At 49.0% G+C, this 20,672-nt stretch overlaps 1 protein-coding gene across 5 annotated transcripts in view; it reads left to right on the forward strand.

Annotated features, from left to right (window-relative positions):
• ccdc135 (coiled-coil domain containing 135) overlaps window positions 1-20,672 on the forward strand; it is a 303,907-nt gene that overhangs the window by 274,822 nt on the left and 8,413 nt on the right. For all 5 annotated transcript variants that reach the window (XM_072486250.1, XM_072486255.1, XM_072486247.1 and 2 more), the window contains 2 exons: window positions 9,158-9,352; window positions 11,805-11,944. In XM_072486250.1, the coding sequence (XP_072342351.1) occupies window positions 9,158-9,352; window positions 11,805-11,944 (335 nt within the window). The remainder of the gene's footprint in view (window positions 1-9,157; window positions 9,353-11,804; window positions 11,945-20,672) is intronic.

Raw genomic sequence — 20,672 nt, forward strand, 5'->3', positions numbered from 1 at the left:
TTAGTTATTTCTTCAGCTGTAAGCAATGCGGCCTCCCCGGTGCTCCAGCCTCCATTTTCCTTGGTGACCCCGCGGTGACCTTTCCACGCCCCGAAGGACCTTCAGCTGTTTTTTTAACGGCTGTTTTTTTGCTCACCCTCGACATTTTCCTTTACTGTGCCTTCACTGTGCCTCCTCTGTGCCTTCTCCCTGCTTTTGCCGCCTCCGTGGACCCTGGGACCGGGCTTAAAGCCCCCAAAATGCCGTTCCCGAACAAGAGCCCTCCATTGTGCGGCTGCCTCCTGCCCACCGTCACCGGAAGTCCGTTCCACCAGTTTACTTAAACGTTTTACTCAGGCGCCCTTATTTGCGAGGTGAACAAAGGACAAAACAGGTTCACAGTTTTACACAATTTTATTCACAATTCTATTACTCAAGAAAATATGACTCAGACTCACAGTTGAGCTTTGGGTTTTACCCGCACTTAGTAAAGGAGGCTGGCAGGCTTCGGTCATTCGATGTGGATGTTTCTATGGGTTTGAAACCCAGGGTTCTTTCTTCTTGCAATGGCTGTGCCTGGGACCCCCAGGTTATCGCTCAAGATCTGTTTGATGCTCCTTTCTTTATACTGGGAAGCTTGAATTGAGTCACATGTATATGCACACCACCGGCCATTGTCCCAGCCAGACCCCAAATGATTAATGGGAAAGGCAGAATACTCCTGATTATCGATGGTGGTTCAATTAAGACCCATTGTCCTCTGAAGCTCCCTAATAATAATAATTTTATTGTCACAAGTAGGCTTACATTAACACTGCGATGAAGTTACTGTGAAAAGCCCCTAGTCGCCATTTTCCGCACCTGTTGGGGGCACAGGCGCCGGAATGTGGCGACTAGGGGCTTTTCACAGTAACTTCATTGCAGTGTTAATATAAGCCTACTTGTGACAATAAAGACTATTATTAGTCTGACCATCCATCGGCTCATTATGGAGTCAGATGGCTTTTGTCTGTTCTTCGTCCTGCTGCAAAGTTGATCACCTGTGTCTGGAAGTTTGTTACATATTCATAGACATTGGAGTGGGTAATCACAAAGTCCATATAGCAATAACAGGTTTATGCTTTGACTTGAGTGCTTTTGCAGATGGCCAGTATCGATTCCAGCCAAGGCCTCATGAGACAGTTTCTGTTCCTGTTCCATGTGTATCTTCTCAGCATGTTTTCAGTACCACAATACCGATGTCTCAGTTGCCTCAGGGAACTTCGTATTATAGTGAGACTAGCTGTCTCGCTCTAATATGCAGATTTACCTTAAAGTGATTCCATCCACAATGAGCGGGATTCACATCATGTCTTACGAGATCATATTACGTATTGAGCTGGGTAGATCCTGTGAACAGAGTCTCCAGCATCTACCGGCCACATTGCGCCACGCCACACTGACTTTCAGTTGCAATATGGCCGGTAGATCGCGTCCAGAGTACTGAGCAAGATCAGCAAATCAGTACAGTCTGAGACTTGTCGTCCTGGTCAGGCCTCACCATGGATACTACATTCAGTTGAGATGACCAGGTGCCAAGGAAACATCCAAGATAATTCCACCTCTATTTTAATAATAGATTTGAAGAGGCAATTAACTTAATTAATTATTTTTCAAACATTGATTCTACGATTACATGTAGTCTCTGCATCATAAACACATGTAAAGAACTTAATGGGAATTGCAAGCACTGTTTAATGTCTGTTCCCATTAAACTATTTGAAGATAGTACGAAGTCTTACAGCACCAGGTTAAAGTCCAACAGGTTTGTTTCGATGTCACTTGCTTTCGGAGCACTGCTCCTTCCTCAGGTGAATGAAGCTAGTGACATCGAAACAAGCATGTTGGACTTTAACCTGGTGTTGTAAGACTTCGTACTGTGCTCACCTCAGTCCAACGCCGGCATCTCCACATCATATTTGAAGATAGTTAAAGGTCCTATAAGAGATATTCTGGGCGCGATTCTCCACTCCCGCGCTGGTTGGGAGAATCGCCTGGGCCGCCAAATTTTCCAGCGACGCCGGTCCGACACCTCCCGCAATTCTCCCAAGCGGCGGGAACGGCCCCGTCAAGTTCCACGGGCCGCAGGCTGGAGAATCGCCCGAGACACCCAAAATGGCGATTCTCCGGCACCCCTGCTATTCTCAGGCCCGGATGGGCCGAGTTTAGGCAAAATGGCAGGTTCTCCCCGGCGCCGTCCACACCTAGTCGCTGCTGTCGGGAACAGCGCGGGAACGCTGGGGGGGGCGGCCTGCGGGGGGGGGGGGGGGGAGGAGGGATCCTGAGGGGGTACCTCAAATGGAGCCTGGCCCGCGATCGGTGCCCACCGATCGTAGGGCCGTCCTCTCTGAAGGAGGACCTCCTTTCTTCCGCAGCCCCGCAAGATCATCTGCCATCTTCTTGCGGGGCGGACTCGGAGAGGATGGCAACCACGCATGCGCGGGTGACGCCAGTTATGCGGCGCCGCCTTTACGCGGTGACAAGGCCTGGCGCGTGTAAATGACACGGCCCCGCTCCTAGCCCATTATCGGGCCCTGTATCGGTCGGGATAGGGGCCGTTTCGCGCCGTCGTGAACCTCGACAGCGTTCACGACGCCGTGGGCACTTCGGCGCGGGAGTGGAGAATCCCGCCCACTTTGTCGCTGTTATTATATCATTTTCTATTCATTGGGCATTTTATGACTTTTAGATAATTGAACAGTTTATTGGTCAATAATGGGTTGGGGGATGCGGTGGGGGCCGGGCTTTTTTAAAATTTAGAGTACCCAATTATTTTTTTTCCATTTAAGGGACAATTTTGCATGGCTAATCCACCTATCCTGCACATCTTTGGGTTATGGTGAGACCCACACAGACAGACTGTGAGACCTGGACACTTTGCCTTAACACTGGAGGCGCTAACACCACAGAGGAAGCAACAAACAATCAAACACTCGGGCCGCCCATGTTGTTATTGAGCAGTGCATCAATTGTTCAAAATGTGGTTCCGATGCCTCGACCACTCTGATGGTGCAGTACACCTTTTCAAAGGGGTGCCGAAATTGTGGAGGTCTGCTGTGCCCTCCACAACCTGGCACAGCAGCAGGGTGATGTGCTGGAGGTGGAGAAGGGACATGTGGCCTTGTCTAAGGAGGACGAGGAGGGACCAGATTAGGAGGAGTTGGTGGATGAGCACAGGAGGAACTGTGGGAGTATCCGGTGGATGGAGGACCAGGGAGGCGCTCATCCTCACCACTCCTCATAGGGAGAGAGAGAGAGATTCTGGAGAGCTGGAAACCACTGCCGTCTCACTGTTTGAAGGTCCTGGGTCAGCCTCCTGCACTCCCTTGTCCCGTAGGGCCCTGAGGGCACCTTGGAATGGAGGAGCAGCTGGAGTGAGCTCCAGAGGCCCCAGCATAATCTGGTCTACCAGCCCTGACGGCATCCCATTGTCTGTACCATGGTGTCGACACCCTCAGCCGTACTCTGGAGTACCTCGGCAATGTCCATCTGGATCTGGGACACGTTCCTCAGTGACTGGGACATGCTCTGCAGTGCCTCTACAACGTCTGCCTGAGACTAGGAGACCTCAGCTGGGCGCCGATTAGTATTGATCCACGCAAACGTGGACGAGGCGGAACAACACCAGGGGGTTCTCCCAGGCCAGTAGAGGTCCCTGGGTAGTCAAGGACAGGGCAGGGTGTCACCCTGGCTCTCTCCTGGGAACCTTGGCCCTACCAGCTGGCTCCTTGGCACTGCCAGGGTGCCTAGGTGCCATTGTAGTACTGCTAAGGGTCAGGGATGAGGGGGAGCCATGCCCATGAAAGGAGGTGTGAGGGGGGTATGAAGGGTGGGATTGGAGGAGGGTATGAAGGAGTCTCCGGAAGGTCGGGGGGGGGGGGTGTGTGTGTGAAGGGTGGGGGTCCTGAAAGGGCGGGGGGTGCAGAAAGGGGCAGTGGGAAGGTCTGAAAAGTGGTGGCCCTCAGCGATCCCATAGCGGGGTGTCCTCACTTGTGCGGTAGTACCCCTGTGTGTGGGGGGGTGACATTACCTGTGGGTTTAGGAGACACTCAAGCTCACTTAGAGATCGGAGCGACCTTTCAAAATGGTGGCCCAGTCTCTGAGGAGCCGATCTGGCCAGTGAGTTCAGCTCCCCTGTGATGGAAAAATGTGGGCTAGCCTGGAGAGAAATTCCCCAGGGCCCGAAAAAGCGACGAAGTGTTGTTCGATATCGGTGGGGAACTCGCCGACAGAGCCAGGGAGAAACCCCCAGCCAAACCCTTGTCCCATAGGGCCCTGAGGGAATGGAGGAGCAGCTGGAGTGAGCTCCAGAGGCCCCAGCATAATCTGGCTCTGCCATCTGAAATCACACTTAGAAACATTTCTATTAGATCGTGCCCAAGGTCTTGCAAATTATTAGAATGAGCAACATATTCTAAAGGAAATATTTAAAATCAAGGTTTGAGTGTAAATCTTCATTGCTCTTGTGACTGTTCAGTGTAGATTAGAAAAATGATTCTCTAACTGCTGAGCATGGGATGTCTCATTAGTACATTTAATTTTCCAGTCGCTATGGTGATAGTTGAGCATGTTTTTCTTGATTAAGACCCAATGACCTGGCAACTGAGTGGGGAATACCTTGATTCCTTAATGACACTCCACTTGTGCCAGGTACATTTGAGAAAGTGATGCCCTAATTCATGTTGCGGGATCCCATTGTTGTGTTGACGGTTAAGCATGGGGTAGCCCACATGGAGTCCAATAACAAGAACAGTACAGGATTTTCTCCTTTTTACAACTTTAAAACAATATAAATAATAATGACCGTTTTTAACAAATAAATAATATATTAACCAAACGGCAACTGCCAACAACAAAATAATAATAACTCTCCAAAACAATGAAGTCCCACACGCCAGTATAAATAGCTAATATACAAACTATAGGAAACCCCTGAGGGCCCGCGTGGGCCCTCCCCTCTCCCCCCTCCCCCCCTCCCCCCCGGGTTACTGCCGCTACCTTCCCATTTCCCTTATCGTTCTGCAAGGTAGTCAAGGAACGGTTGCCACCGCCTGGTGAACCCTTGAGCCGAACCTCTTAGTGCGTACTTAATTCGCTCCAATTTTATAAACCCTGCCATGTCGTTTATCCAGGCCTCCACGCCCGGGGGCCTAGCTTCCTTCCACATAAGCAATATCCTTCGCCGGGCTACTAGGGACGCAAAGGCCAAAACATCAGCCTCTCTTGCCTCCTGCACTCCCGGCTCTTCTGCAACCCCGAATATAGCCAACCCCCAGCCTGGCTCGACCCGGACCCCCACCACCTTCGAAAGCACATTTGCCACCCCCACCCAGAACCCCTGTAGTGCCGGGCATGACCAAAACATGTGGGTGTGGTTCGCTGGGCTTCCCACGCATCTCCCGCATCTGTCCTCCACTCCATAAAATATACTTAACCTTTCTCCAGTCATATGCGCCCTATGTAGAACCTTGAATTGTATCAGGCTGAGCCTGGCGCATGAGGACGAAGAGTTTACCCTACTTAGGGCATCTGCCCACAGCCCCTCCTCGATCTCTTCCTCCAGCTCCTCTTCCCATTTTCCCTTCAGCTCATCCACCATGATCTCCCCCTCGTCTCTCATTTCCCTGTATACATCTGACACCCTACCATCCCCCACCCATGCCCCCAAAATCACCCTGTCCTGAATCTCTTGCGCCGGGAGCTGCGGAAATTTCCTCACCTGTTGCCTCGCAAAAGCCCTCAGTTGCATATACCGAAATGCATTCCCGGTGGCAACCCATATTTTTCCGTCAGTGCTCCCAGACTCGCAATCGTCCCGTCTAGGAACAAATCCCTCAATTGCACAATCCCTGTTCTCTGCCAGACTTTAAATCCCCCATCTATCTTCCCCGGGACAAACCTATGGTTGTTCCTTATCGGGGACCTCCCCGAGGCACCGTCACTCCCTTATGCCGTCTCCACTGCCCCCAAATATTCAGTGTTGCCACCACCACTGGACTTGTGGTGTACTTTTTCGGGGAGAACGGTAAAGGCGCCGTCGCTAATACTTGCAGGCAGGTTCCCCTACAGGACGCTATCTCTAGTCTTTTCCACGCCGCTCCCTCCCCTTCCCCCATCCACTTACATACCATTGATATATTGGCGGCCCAATAATAGTCACTTAAGCTCAGCAGTGCCAGTCCTCCCCTATCCCTGCTACGCTGCAGAAACCCCCTCTTCACTCTTGGGGTCTTCCCAGCCCACACAAAGCTCATAACGCTCTTATCCACTTTTTTGAAAAAAGCCTTGGTAATCATCACAGGGAGGCACTGGAACACAAAAAGAAATCGCGGAAGGACCACCATTTTGACCGCCTGCACCCTACCCGCCAGTGACAGGGGCACCATGTCCCATCTCCTAAAATCCTCTTCCATCTGCTCCACCAATCTTCCTAAATTAAGTTTATGCAAGGTTCCCCAGTTCCTGGCTATCTGGATCCCTAGGTACCGAAAATCCCTTGTTACTCTCCTCAGCGGCAAATCATCTATTCCCCTGCTCTGTTCCCCAGGGTGCACCACAAACAGCTCACTCTTTCCCATATTCAGTTTATATCCCGAAAATTCCCCAAACTCCCTGAGTGTCTGCATTATCTCGGGCATCCCCTCCACTGGGTCCGCGACATACAACAACAAATTATCCGCGATGGAGTCCAATATTCTCTTGTTGTGGTGACAATTGGAGAATTGTTGCACAATAGAATGCTAAAAATTACAGAGCATTCTGTGAGGTTTTCTACAGAGTTAGGATCAAGGAGTGATCAATGTGATTATGTAATGTAACATATTTCCTTGGGGAGCATGTTCCTATGGTTACAGATTGAGCTTCCGACCATAATTGCTGTGGAAGGTAGTTCTGTGGAGAATGTTCTCTTTCATCATGACCTTGAGTGTTGTAATTCTAGTGGGTGATGAGGTTCTACTGGGAGTCTATTTACAATTAATTCCAATATCCTAAAGCCATGTTTTATTCATGACTTCATAAACTGTTAACACTGCCTTTGGGACTATTTATGGATGGGTTGAATTGTCAGGTGTTGATTTGGACCTGTGGTCTGATTGCTATAGTCTTTACTTATTGGGCATTAAACATTAAATTTGCTTTATTTGATTCATGTTGTTTTACACTTGAAACACTCCGTGATGCTGTAAATGACATGTTGTCAGTCCATTCTAGTGCTTTACATATAAAATGAATCTTCTAAATGATTTGCAACTCCATTAGACAGTTGCTAAATATTTATTTTTTAATTTTCCATAATCATCTGTTTATTATAAAGGTGGGTTGTATATTATCATAGAATCCCTACAATGCAGAAGGAGGCCATTCGGCCCATTGAATCTGCACCAACCCTCTGAAATAGCACCGTACCTAGCCCACAGACCCACCCTATCCCCATAACCCCACCTAACCTTTTTGGACACTAAGGGTCAATTTAGCATGGTCAATCCACCTAACCTGCACATCTTTGGACTATGGGAGGAAACCGTAGCACCTGGAGGAAACCCACGCAGACACGGGGAGAATGTGCAAACTCCACACACACAGTCACCCAAGATCAGAATCAAACCTGGGTCACTGGTGCTGTGAGACAATACTGTGCCACCCCTGTATGTGGGGTTTGCTCCCTAATTTGATTTTCTCTTCTCATGTGAGAGGAGCAGGGTATAGTTCTACAGGCACTAATAGCAGTTGCTGCCTCAACTCCTCATAGGTTAATGCTGGAAAATATGTTGGCATGCAGTTCAACGTGGGGGTTTCACAACTGGGCCAATCCTGATTCTGCCCACTGTTCACATGCAAACCTTTCAGCAGGACTCACAGGATGGTATTTGGATTATTCCTCCAGCTCAACGCTCTGAAACCAATTGTGCCACTCAGATCACTGCTGTTGCTGAGTTTGGCATTCTCAGTGGAGGCTGGGTACTGAAAGACTGAATCTGTGTGGAGTTTGCACTTTCTCCCCGTGTCTGCGTGAGTTTCCTCCAGGTGCCCTGGTTTCCTCCCACAACCCAAAGATGTGCAGGTTAGGTGGATTGGCCATGATAAAATTGCCCCTTGGTGTTCAGGGATGTACAGGTTAGGTGGGATTATGGGGATAGGGCCTAGGTGGGGTGCTCTTTCGGAGGGTCAGTGCAGACCCGATGGGCCAAATGGCCTCCTTCTGCACTGTAGAGATTCTATTATTCTAATCTAGCATCTATGGTCCAGTACTAAAGAGGGTGATGATTTTATGCTACAAACATGTCTTATAAGGTGTTACAGTGGCTGTGAAATGCCCTAAACACTTTTGTGGCAGTTGAGTGTCTGATGATGAGATTAACAAACAGATTACCAACTGGTTACCCATCCATTCTCTGACAGGATTATCTGGCCTCAAAGCTGCCAATCAGGTGATACATTCCAGAATCACTGGAAATGCAAAGTTCTGGACAGACATCAACAAATCTTCCGATGGCACTCATCCATTTATCCAAACAAGGGTGGAATATTGGGTGTGCTTTATGTTTCACACTAATAGACAATGCTAGCAACTTTAGTCTTCAATCCTTCTCTCCATAACAGTTGTTGTTATCTCTCTACTTTCAGTCACTGCTCTTCTCAACTTTCCTTTTTTAGGCTTCAAGTATGCCAGCGCTCTCCCTCCTTCTCACATATGTCCAATTGTGGTGAATTATGTCTAATCATACAATCTCATACATTAACTCATTCTTTACTGGGACCTCGTTTACTACCTTCATCTCTCCTTCCTGCAGTTTTCAGGCTTTTAAAACCTATGCTTACCATTTTGTACTTGTCACTTCGTGATTCACCCTGTTCTTCCTTTTACTGTGTTTGTCTCTTGTTGGTGCTGTGCATACTTCACCTTCTCTCAGTTACAGTTGATGAAAAGTTGACTCCAGGGACACAGTATTGATTGTTGTTAACCACAGTAATGAGATACAGTGGATACTTGTCAACTTCACCACTTTGGCAAAACTCTTGCCTTTGTAGAACACATTCCATTGATTTCAGTGCTGGTATAAATGGGCTGCATGGAAGCTATCCCTTTTGTTTTCAAATTATGCAAACCATTTACATTATGCAAAATTTTATTCCTCAGGTGAGGTTAGAACAGGAACAACGAATGCGGCGTGCCGAAGAGGAGCTCGATTACCTTGCCCCCTTCCTTGCCCGGCTTGGACAGCCCAGAAGAATTACAAAGAAAGTAGCCTTGACACTCAGGAATGACTGCCTGACGGACATGAAGCAGAGGCTGATTGATACAGCCAATCTCATCCAAAGCCGTTTTGAGAAGGTATTGGACGTCCTTCCACACATCACATTATTCACTCTCGTCCACCACATTCCCACCTAATGTTGACATGGTCCATCACGCTTGTCTGCAGAGTGATGGATGCAGGCCCACAGCTCCATATTCTCACACAGTCAGCATTGATAGCAATCATGTAAGTAAGTCCAAGGGCTTTCACTTGCTGGAAGCTGCAACATCTCTGTCTCCAAATCGCAATCCATCTTGTTCTTTTGCTGGTGATCAGGGAGTGAAAGGGAATGCCAGTTAAGTAACATCTGATAATGTATGGCGATAAGTGGAGGGAAAGAGTCACATGAAACTGGCAGTAAGTGAAAGAAAAGAAATCTGCAAAGAGCCTTGGAGCTCTTTGTAATGACTATAGCAACATTTTTCATTGATATTAGCACTTATTAATGTCGTAGAATTTCTCCAGAAGCGTAACGTTAATGAAGGAGTTGAAGCTGACTGTAAAGCTCATTGTTGCAGGAGACCAGCAGTGTCCAGATTTTTACATTTTAATTTTAATTTTCTCCCAAGCACTGAACTATTTTGCACCAAAAGCGTAGCCAACTTATTCACAGGCATTCACCTCAAGCTGGCCAAGACCAGGGTCTTCGCGAAGTTCTCCCTTACCACCACCTCTGTCAACTCCTCCGCTGTTTATCTGACATCATGTCTGTTCATAACTTTGATCTCATGTCCATCTCCCAAGATGAGCTTCTGATCATACGAACATAGAAATTAGGAGCAAAGTAGGCAATTCAGTCCTTCAAGCCTGCTCCGCCATTCAATCAGATCATGGCTGATCTCTTCCTGGTCTCAAATCCACCTCCCTACCTGTTGCCCTTATCCCTTTAACCCTTTTTAAAAATCAGAAATATATCCATCTCCTTCTTGAAACTGTTGGGTGACTATACTTAAGGTTGATAAGCCACAGCCACCAGGATTCGATGGGATGCTGAGGGAAGTAAAGGTGCAAATTGCAGCGACACTCCATAATCGTCCAATCCTCCTTAGATAAGGGGGGGCGGTGGCAGGTAGTGGGTAATGCCAGAGGATTGGCAAATTGTAAATGTTATAGCCCTGTTCAAAAATGAGTGTAAGGATAAGCCCAGCAACTATAGGCTATATATAGTAAGTTTAACCTCAGTGGTAAGAGGGCTTTGAGAAACAATAATCCCAGGCAAAATTAAAAGTCTCTTTTGACAAGTGTGGATAGTTGGAGCATGGATATGAAATTGAGTGAGTGACAGGAAACAGAGTAGTGGTGAACAGTGTTTCTTTGGACTGGAGGAAGGTATAGAGTGGGGTTTCCCAGAAGTGTGGATTAGCATCTCTGCCTTTCTTGATATGTGTTAATGCTTCAGATTGGATGTGCAGGTCATAATTTCAAGACATAAAACTTGTAAGTGTAGTGAGGAGAATAATGATAGGCTTCAAGAGGACACATATGGGCTGATGGTATGGTGGGGCGCATGGCTGATGGAATTTAATGCACAGATATTTAAAGTATACATTTTTGTAGGAAGAACAAGGAGACGCAATATATAATAAAAGGGTACAATTCTAAAGTGGGTCCAGGAGCAGAGAACTGGGACTGTATGTGCATAAATCATTGAAAATGGCTGGGCAGCACGGTGACTCAGTGGTTAGCACTGTTGCCTCACGGCGCCGAGGTCCCAGGTTCGATCCCGGCTCTGGGTCACTGTCTGTGTGGAGTTTACACATTCTCCCCGTGTCTGTGTGGGTCTCACCCCCACAACACAAAGATGTGTAGGCTATGTGGATTGGCCACGCTTAATTGACCCTTAATTGGAAAAAGATGAATTGGTTACTCTAAATTTATTAAAAAAACAGAAAATGGCTGGGCAGGTTGATAAAGTGTCCACCAACACCACCTCCCTCAAGGAACCCCCCCGGCAGTGCCCCCTAGCACTGTCCCCTGCCATTGCCTCTTCAGAGGCAGTGCCAGGAGGCAGTGCGGTAGGCGGGGTGTGGGGGGGGGGGGGGGGGGGTGGGGGGGGGTGGGGGGTGGGGGGGGGTGGGGGGTGGGGGGGGTGGGGGGTGGGGGGGGTGGGGGGTGGGGGGGGAGGGTGGGGGGGAGGGTGGGGGGGGGAGGGTGGGGGGGAGGGGGGGAGGGTGGGGGGGGGCTTCTGTGTGGGGTAGTGTTTCATGGCAATAGGGTTGTTGTTTGGCTGTGAAGGGTTTCTATATTTAATTTATTGTGTTAAAGGGCACCTGATCTTTTAAAACCAAAGTTGCTGGCGGGGCAGACTCAATTTTTTTTGGCTATGCGCTGAGCAGCTGCCTTTGGGTCTGGTGGCTTCTTGCTGTTTTTCCCACCCACTACCTATTTTTTTGAAAATTCTGCCCAATGTGTAGACCACCTAGATTTCTCTTCCTTTTAAATACTCTGCTCAAAATGGCTGCTGAATTCCATGCTCTTTCTTTCTAGGAGGCCCAGGAGCTGCAGAGTAAGCAGCAATGGTACCAGCAGAACCAGATATCTATGACCAAGGAAGACGAACAGGCCTACTTGGCCTACTGCTCTGAGGTTATGTTCCGCATCCACATCCTTGAAATGCGCCTCAACAAGTAAGGATTCTCATTTCACCTCTCCTGATGATGCTCACTTGCTGGGATAGAGTTGCACTGATACCAACACCTCTCCACAATCTCCCTCAGTGAGCGTTAGGAGGCCAGTTAACCATGTTGGGAACATAATCTGAGTCTCATCACATTAAATGATTGAGGTGGAACCAGTCTGATTTGCAGCTCTTGGACTGCAGCCTTTATCACTAGCCTGGCTAAGATCAGCTAACTCGGGAATTGACCCATGTGGCTCAAACCCACACTGGGCAGCACACCTAATATTGGAGTTACCCAGAAATCTGCTTTATATTTATTATGAATCAATACATAGTTGGGCAGAGTGCGTACATATCTTACATATCTTGTAATCAGTGCTCATGAGGGACAATTTAAGCAGATGTTTGCTGCGTAATTAAAAGTTCTGCTTTCCAGAGCATGTCAGTTATATCCCACCATTCAAAGGCATTACATGTAAAAATGTCATATTTCAGGTGCTACAACTTTGCATAGGGATTACATAGGATTACACTGGATATACAACACGGAAAAAGGTCATTCAGCCCAACCAATGGTGATAATAACAATAATAATCTTTATTGTCACAAGTGGGCTTACATTAACACTACAATGAAGTGATTGTGAAAAGTCCCTAGTCGCCATATTCTGGCGCCTGTTAGGGTACACAGAGGGAGAATTCAGAATGTCTAAATTACCTAATAGCACATCTTTCGGGACTTATGGGAGGAAACCGGAGCACCCGGAGGAAACCCACGCAGACACGGGGAGAACGTGCAGACTCTGCACAGACTGTGACCCAAGCCGGGAATCGAACCTGAGACCCTGGTGCTGTGAAGCCATAGTGCTAACTACCATGCTGCCCACAATTGTGCTGCAGCCTCAAGTCTCATCTTTTCCATATCTACCATTTGTTCCCTTCACCTCATTTGTTTGCCCAGTTTCCACTTAAATACATCTAAGCCATTTGCTTCAACCACTCCCTGTGGTAGAAAGTTCCACATTCTCACCACTCTTGAGTGAAGAATTTCCTGTTGAATACCCTATTGGATTTGTTGATAAGATGTTTACTGTGTGTTTATAAAGTGTTAACTGAATTCATAGAATAAACATTGTTTTGTTTTAAACCTCCTTTAGCTCTCTGTTGCACCACACCTGTAAAGTGGGTCCTTGTGCTACACATAACCAAAATCTATTTAAAGTTGTGGGTCAGGTGAACTCCTTGATATACTTTAGGGTTCTCTAAACCCTGGCCAGTAATAGAGGCCTGATAAAGGCTTCAGTCAACTGCATACACACCTCTTCAATCCTACACTCAAATCCCTCTTGCCATCAATGCTAATATGTCCGTGGCCTCCTTACTTGCAACCTCCACCTGCATGTTAGCTCAAAAGGTTTCCACTCGTTCTCTATCAAAATCTTTCATAATTTTAAATGCTTCATTCGGTCATCCCTCAGCTTTTTTTAAAAGAGAAAAGACCCAGCCTGTCAATCTTTTTGTGATGCGTACAGGCACGTATTTCTGGTATCTTCCTTATAAATCTTCTCTGCGCTGTTGCTCGTTTTAGCCTCAGTTTAATTGCTCTTGTTCTATCACCTTTGCTCTTGAGTCGCCAGGTATCTTTCTGATACCACCACGTGCACATTTATTATATACAGTAATCAATACTTATACATTAATTCTACTTCTAAGCTACTTCCTACAACTAACAGGCCAATACTTAACTTTGGAAATGGCCCACCAGGTCAGGGAAACGAATGGCCTTTCGTATGGGTTCTGAGCCTGCGGGATTCAAAGTGGGTACAGGTCGATAATCAGGAGTGCCTATCTCGTAGCGAGCGTTGAAGTAAGACTTACGGTTCTCGCAGCTGTTGTAGAAGGTCAGCAGAAGGGTCTCGAAGGGTGCGGGAGGATGGAGAGAGGGCGATTTGAACTTGGCCTCTATTCTTATAGTCCCCAGGGGCTTCCCGCCTTTTGGGGCGGACCCTGTACCTGGTTCCAAGTGATTGGGGTTTGCGGTTTTGGGGTGGTCGTTCACCTCTCTTTGTGTCGGCTCCTGCTGGCGCCGAAAAGTCTGGGTTGGCTTTGTGTGTCTAATTTGTAGCATATTGTTCCCGGGGATTGCTGATTAGTATTCAGATGGCTGGTGTGTTGTTATGTTGATGGCTGCAGGTATCGATTCTGTCTGGCCTCCCCAGAGGCGAATACACTGTTTTACCTGCAGCTGCCTGTTTGAGTCCTGTTGGCTGATTTTCCCATCAGCCTCTTCCGTTCGCCATTTTAAATCGGGGTTTGGCCATTCTAATCGGGATTTAGCCATTTTAAATGGCTACAATCCCTCCTTGTGATCCTAACGTGAAGCGTGAAGGATCACATCATTATGTTACTTTCCATTCCCTGACCCGGGGGGGGGGACACCTCCTACATGGCCTCTGCACTGACCATAGCTATGCACAAAAATTTTAACTAACAATTCTAAGGGCGCTCTGTCAGACAGGGACATGCATTACAAAACAACAAACTTGGAACCTCTAACTTATCCTTAGTATACTACACTCGCTAAACATTCCATTATCCTACCTTCCTCAATCATACAACAAAATCATAGCATTTCATGCAGTCTTTCCTGGCTTGGCAGTCGAGCTCAGGATCATACAATTTTTTGCTCATGATAAGTTTTTTACATCTCTTTATTTACAACAACAATAAACGCAAGTGAATGCACTTTATTATTTTATAATAGATCGCGGGGGTCAGGGGTCTGGTCGTTTTGGGCAGCACGGTAGCATAGCGGTTAGCGCAATTGCTTCACAGCTCCAGGGTCCCAAGTTCGATTCCCGGCTGGGTCACTGCCTGTGCGGAGTCTGCACGTTCTCCCCGTGTGTGCGTGGGTTTCCTCCGGGTGCTCCGGTTTCCTCCCACAGTCCAAAGATGTGCAGGTTAGGTGGATTGGCCATGCTAAATTGCCCTTAGTGTCCAAAATTGCCCTTAGTGTTGGTTGAGTGGGGTTACTGGGTTATGGGGATAGGGTGGTGTGGGCTTGGGTAGGGTGCTCTTTCCAAGAGCCGGTGCAGACTCGATGGGCCGAATGGCCTCCTTCTGCACTGTTAAAAAAAAAAAAAAAAAATTCTATGTAACCGAACATAGGGGATCTGATCCTATACCGGGGTTCGAGCGCGGTAGGCTCTCCTTCTCCATTTTCGTAGACGCATAGTCTGCACTACACAGCAGAGTATCGCCAACGCTAATAGTGTTTCGATCACATGGGACAGGGAGTACCAGGTTATGGGACAGGGAGTACCAGGTTATGAACCTGGCACACCAGGAAGATGTAGTGTCGGTGGTGACTGGGCTCTGGGTACTGCGGGGCAGTGAAACATTAACGGCTGGGGGGGTTTGAAGTCATGGGGTTCGCGTTCATGTGCAACCAAAAGTTCATATACAGTATGTTGATCAATATGAAGGAAGTCTTCATGGCTGTTCTCTTTCCTTCTCTTTCTTTCTTTTCTCCGGTCCTGGAGCTTCTGGAGTTCTGTAGAAACAAGCACAGTATCTGTAACTATCTTTGTTTAATATCTGGTATGCTAGTGTGTCTGTCCTTTGGTGCCAATTATTCCCTTTATAATTGGTCACTATGTGTGACTCCCTCATTTTTTTTCCAAAAAACTAATTTTAGGACACGGTACACTTCCCAACAATAAACCAGTGCTGATTTACCATCCAAATGTTCCAGAATGTAAATAGCAGATGGCCGGCAACCTAAGGGTTACCTAAACAAACAAAACTTTTTGAACTGAAAAATGCCAAAATGAGGTGTGTATGGATTTGGATGGAATCCCCGGGTAGAACGGCTACCAATGCCGTATCTCTCCTACCCGAGCGTAGTTGACCAGCGGGGGGGGGGGGGGTTCCCTGGCAGGGCGGGTCTCAAGATCTTTCTCCACTACCTGAGCAACCGACAAGAACGGGCAAAAATGTAGTCATCGTGGTGGGGCTACCGTAGTGGTTCTATCCTTCGAACCAGATGAGCAGTTACGAGCGGGCGTCTGATACCCGAACAAGTATCAGCTGAAAAGCTAGTTCCTCTGAACAAGCGTGTGGCAACGGTGGGTCTCTGAGGGCAAATCCTCAGAGGTTTGGGCCGAATAGGCGTGTGGCAGTGAGAAAAATTCTCCTGTCGGACATACAACATTTAACAAACTTACAAACAACCTAAAACATTCTGCAGGTTCCATCAGAAAGGACAACACTTTTCCCAAGCGGTTCCTTTTAAAACATCATCTGGACACCTCAGTTCTCGGTTGCGAACAGGGTCGCAAAGGGGTTGGCGGCTTGGGAGTCAGACCCAAGGTCGTCCTCTTCTCCCGGGTGCCAAACTCTGGAGTGGATTAGGGCTGAAAGGGCTGCATGGTGTGAGTTGGGGTTGCTCTCGTCGTTGCGGACAAGTCGGTTTGAGTTGTCACGGTGCCAATAATTGGTGTCTAGTTGTGTGGCGACAAAATCGGGGTCGTCAGTGTGGTTTAGTGGTCGGTGGTGGGGTTTGTTCAGAAAAGTGATCAGGAAGGGATCACTTGGATCGTAGTCGGAGTCGCTGGGTGTGGGTCCGGTTGCATGGGGATAGTAGGGAGGCGTGCTGTGGCTATCGTCCGAGTCACAGTCGCTGTCTCTGCTGCTGCAGTCTGTGGGCGTTCCGGGGCGGAGTCTATATTTCGGGGGTGGAGTCGAGGTCGAGTCCTTGGCTGGGCTGGACGTGGTGGGGGTTGGTAGGGGTACATTGGCTGTGGGCGGGGTGTGGTCTGCTGCGTCAAGCATGACGTGGTTTGCGTGGTTCGACTGTGTTCCATAAACCTTCAGCTGGTTTATATGAAACCAGGCAGTCTTACCATTGGGGTACTTTATTTTATAAACGGAAGGGCTTACTTTATCCGCAATGGGATACGGACCCGAGTATTTAGGTGACAGGAATGTGCTGGGGTTATATACAAAAAGCATCACTTGCTGTCCGATATCGTACTCAGTCGCATGCACTGTCTTGTTGAAACAAGCCTTGCTCTGTTTCTTTCTGGTGCCCAATTTTACTGCGGCTGCTCACTGAGCGGCTTTAACATTTGCAACTAATTGCTCCACGGCTTTCTCGTATGTGAGGGCCGTTACTTCGGGGCTGGTCAGGTCTAAACCTAACAAGTATTCTGTGCCTTTCATGGGGCGTCCGGTCATGAGAGTGTGTGGGGTGTAACCTGTGGATGTAGAAATAGTGTGACGCAAAAACATCAGCGCAAAAGGGAGGACTGAGTCCCAAGTGGTGTTGTTCTGCTGGACCATTTTTCTGAGGGTGGATTTTAGGGTCCGATTCATGCGCTCCACGATACCACTCGACTGTGGGTGGTATGCAATGTGGAATTTTTGGGTGAATCTTGGCTGCGGTTTTTGCAGTGTTTGTGCCGGCTGGAAATGCTTCCACCCATTTTGTAAATGTGTCTATGACCACAAGTACATATTTATAGCCATTCCTGCAAGGGGGCAATGGACCTATAAAATCAATCTGGAGGTTAGTCCAGGGGCCATTAACGGGCCGGGTGTGGCTAAGTTGGGCCTTTTTGGCATATCTGTCAGGGTTATTCTGCACACAGATAAGGCAATTTTCTAAGTAATGGCTTACATCTTCCTTTAAATTTGGCCACCAACAAAGCTGTTTGAGATGGGCTGGAGTGGGATCGATTCCCTGATGTCCATGACCGTCATGGAACAAACAAACCAATTGGTTCCTGTCCTGTTCAGGAACCACATAAAGGGTGTCCTTTAACACCACACCGTCATGTGTGGTCAGTGTATTTCTAAACCTCTCATAGGAGGCGGGTTACTTTCCCTTTACAATCTCCGTGAGATTGCTGTCCTGCTTCTGGGCCTCTACTAGATCCTCGATTCTAGTCTGTGTGACCTGAACTGCACTCACTGGCGCGTTTTCGGGGGGTTTCCAAAAATACCCATGACTGGAAGCAGCTTTAGCCAGTGCGTCGGCTTTTACATTTCCAGGGGGGGAGGAATGATGGTGGCTGCGGACTTTGATGATGCCAAAAGTCCGGGGCGAGATTCTCCGACCCCCCGCCGGGTCGGAGAATCGCCGGGGGCTGGCGTGAATCCCGCCCCCGCTGGTTGCCGAATTCTCCGGCACCGGATATTCGGCGGGGGTGGGAATCGCGCCGGTAGGCGCCCCCCCCCCCTGCGATTCTCCGGCCTGGATGGGCCGAAGTTCCGCTGCTAGAATGCCTGTCCCGCCGGCGTAGATTAAACCACCTACCTTACCGGCGGGACAAGGCGGCGCGGGCGGGCTCCGGGGTCCTGGGGGGGGGCGCGGGGCGATCTGGCCCCGGGGGGTGCCCCCACGGTGGCCTGGCCAACGATCGGGGCCCACCGATCCGCGGGCGGGCCTGTGCCGTGGGGGCACTCTTTTCCTTCCGCCTTCGCCACGGTCTCCACCATGGCGGAGGCGGAAGAGACTCCCTCCACAGCGCATGTGCGGGGATGCCGTGAGCGGCTGCTAACGCTCCCGCGCATGCGCCGCCCGGAGATGTCATTTCCGCGCCAGCTGGCGGGACACCAAAGGCTTTTTCCGGCAGCTGGTGGGGCGGAAATTAGTCCGGCGCGGGCCTAGCCCCTTAAGGTTGGGGCTCGGCCCCCCAAGATGCGGAGGATTCCGCATCTTTGAGACGGCGCGATGCCCGACTGATTTGTGCCGTTTTGGACGCCGGTCGGCGGACATCGCGCTGATACCGGAGAATTTCGCCCCCTGTTCTGGGCTTTTTCTAAAATATGGCGGAGTAATGGGGCTGAGGGGAGGGGTTTTCCGTCTGCGGAAACGAATCCTCGTGCTTCCCACAGGGGCAGAAATTCCGTAAGGCTGTTACAGACATAGAGGCTGTCTGAGTATATGTCTGCTGGGCTGGGGAAGGAATCTGGTTGCTCAACAACATATGCAATGGCCGCAAGGTCTGCTGCCTGCGCGCCTAGTTCCGGGTAGTTTTAACGCTATTTCCTCAAGGGCGCGTCCCTGCGCGTCCTCGACATAGATCCCGCAACCTGTTATGCACTTCCCATCCAAGACCGTGGAAGATCCATCCACATAAATCTTAATGGGCTCACACGTGTCCGTGTGCGGGTGGCTCTGAGTTGAATTTCCTATTTTCCTGGGGGGTGTTTTAGCGATAAAGGGGCCTGTGTTGTGGTGTGGAGAGATAATCTCACATTCATGGGGGGTTCCGGGGTACTGTAAATTGTCGGCTAAGTAGGTGTGTGTCTTTGTCCTTTTCACAGTGATGTCCCGTCTCTGCAGGAGAAGGGTCCATCTGGCTGCTCTTATTTGGCTTACTGTACCGTCCTTGAGTCGTCCGTCCAGTAAAAGTTGGGTGGGGGTGTGGTCGGTCAGAATTGTGATGGGGTTCAGTCCGGTAATATATGAAAAGTACTGGACTGCCCAGAAAACTGCGAGCAGGTGCCTCTCACAGGTTGAAAATCCCTGCTCCACGGCATCTAAAAGTCGGGAGGCGTAAGCTACGGGTCTTAACTGGTCGTGCCGTTCCTGGAGGAGCATGGCTGAAAGGGTGCAGTCTGTGGTCACTACCTCTATGGCGTATGGGGAAAGCGGGTCTGGAACTTGTAGTGCGGGGGCTGCTATGAGTGCCTGTTTTAAAGAGTCCACAGCATCCGTATGCTGCGGAAGCCATTCCTAGGGGGCTCCTTTCTTTATGAGGTCTGAGAGGGGCGCTGCCTTGCTGGTGAAACCGTCAATGTGGTTTCGGCAGTAGCCAACCAGTCCTAAAAACGACCGGAGGGCTGAAACGTTCTGGGGAAGGGGCAATTTAGCAATCAAATCAATCCTTTTATGCTCGATCTCGCGTTTACCGTGCGTGATAATTGTTCCCAAATATACCACTTTTTCTTCCAAAATCTGGGCCTTTTTGGGGTGGACTTTTCAACCAATTGAATGTAATAGTTCCAGGAGTTCGGACAGAAGCTCAATGTGCTCTTCCTTCGTGTCTGTCTGCAGTAGTAGGTCGTCTACATACTGTACCAGACATTCGGGGCGAGAGAATTTTGCTAATCCATTTGCCAGCTGTCGGTGGAAAATGGAGGGGGAGTTGTGGAATCCTTGTGGCAGGCATGTCCACATGTACTGCTGTGCTTTAAAGGTGAAGGAAAATTTGTACTGGCACGCCTTTGCCAATGGAATGGACCAGAATCCATTACTGATGTCCAAAACCGTGAAGTAGCGGGAATTGAGTCCCTGTTTGAGCATGGTCTTGGGACTTGTTGCTACGGTGGGGGCTGCTGCGGGGGTGACTTTATTGAGTTCTCGATAATCAATGGTCAGTCACCATGATCCATCGGGCTTTCTCATTGGCCAAATCGGGGCATTATTAGTGGAGGCTACTGATCTAAGTGCGCCCTGCTCTAATAAGCTCTCTATTACTTTTAAGATTTCTCCCTCTGCCTCTAGGGGAAACCCGTACTGTTTTGGGGGTCTAGGGTCAGGTCCTGTTACTTTTACGGAGCCAGTCACCCGTCCACAGTCGTGCTTGTGGGTCGCGAATGCTGCCCTATTCTTTTGCAGGACTGCGCTAACCTTGTCCGTGCTAAGCGTGGTCGGGTTGAACCAAAATTCGCCTACAGCGCTAATTTTGTTCATATATTCACCTATGTTGAGCGTTGCGGGGGCTC

Source organism: Scyliorhinus torazame, chromosome 2, assembly GCF_047496885.1.
Source record: "Scyliorhinus torazame isolate Kashiwa2021f chromosome 2, sScyTor2.1, whole genome shotgun sequence".
In the NCBI taxonomy this organism is placed as follows: Eukaryota; Metazoa; Chordata; class Chondrichthyes; order Carcharhiniformes; family Scyliorhinidae; genus Scyliorhinus; species Scyliorhinus torazame.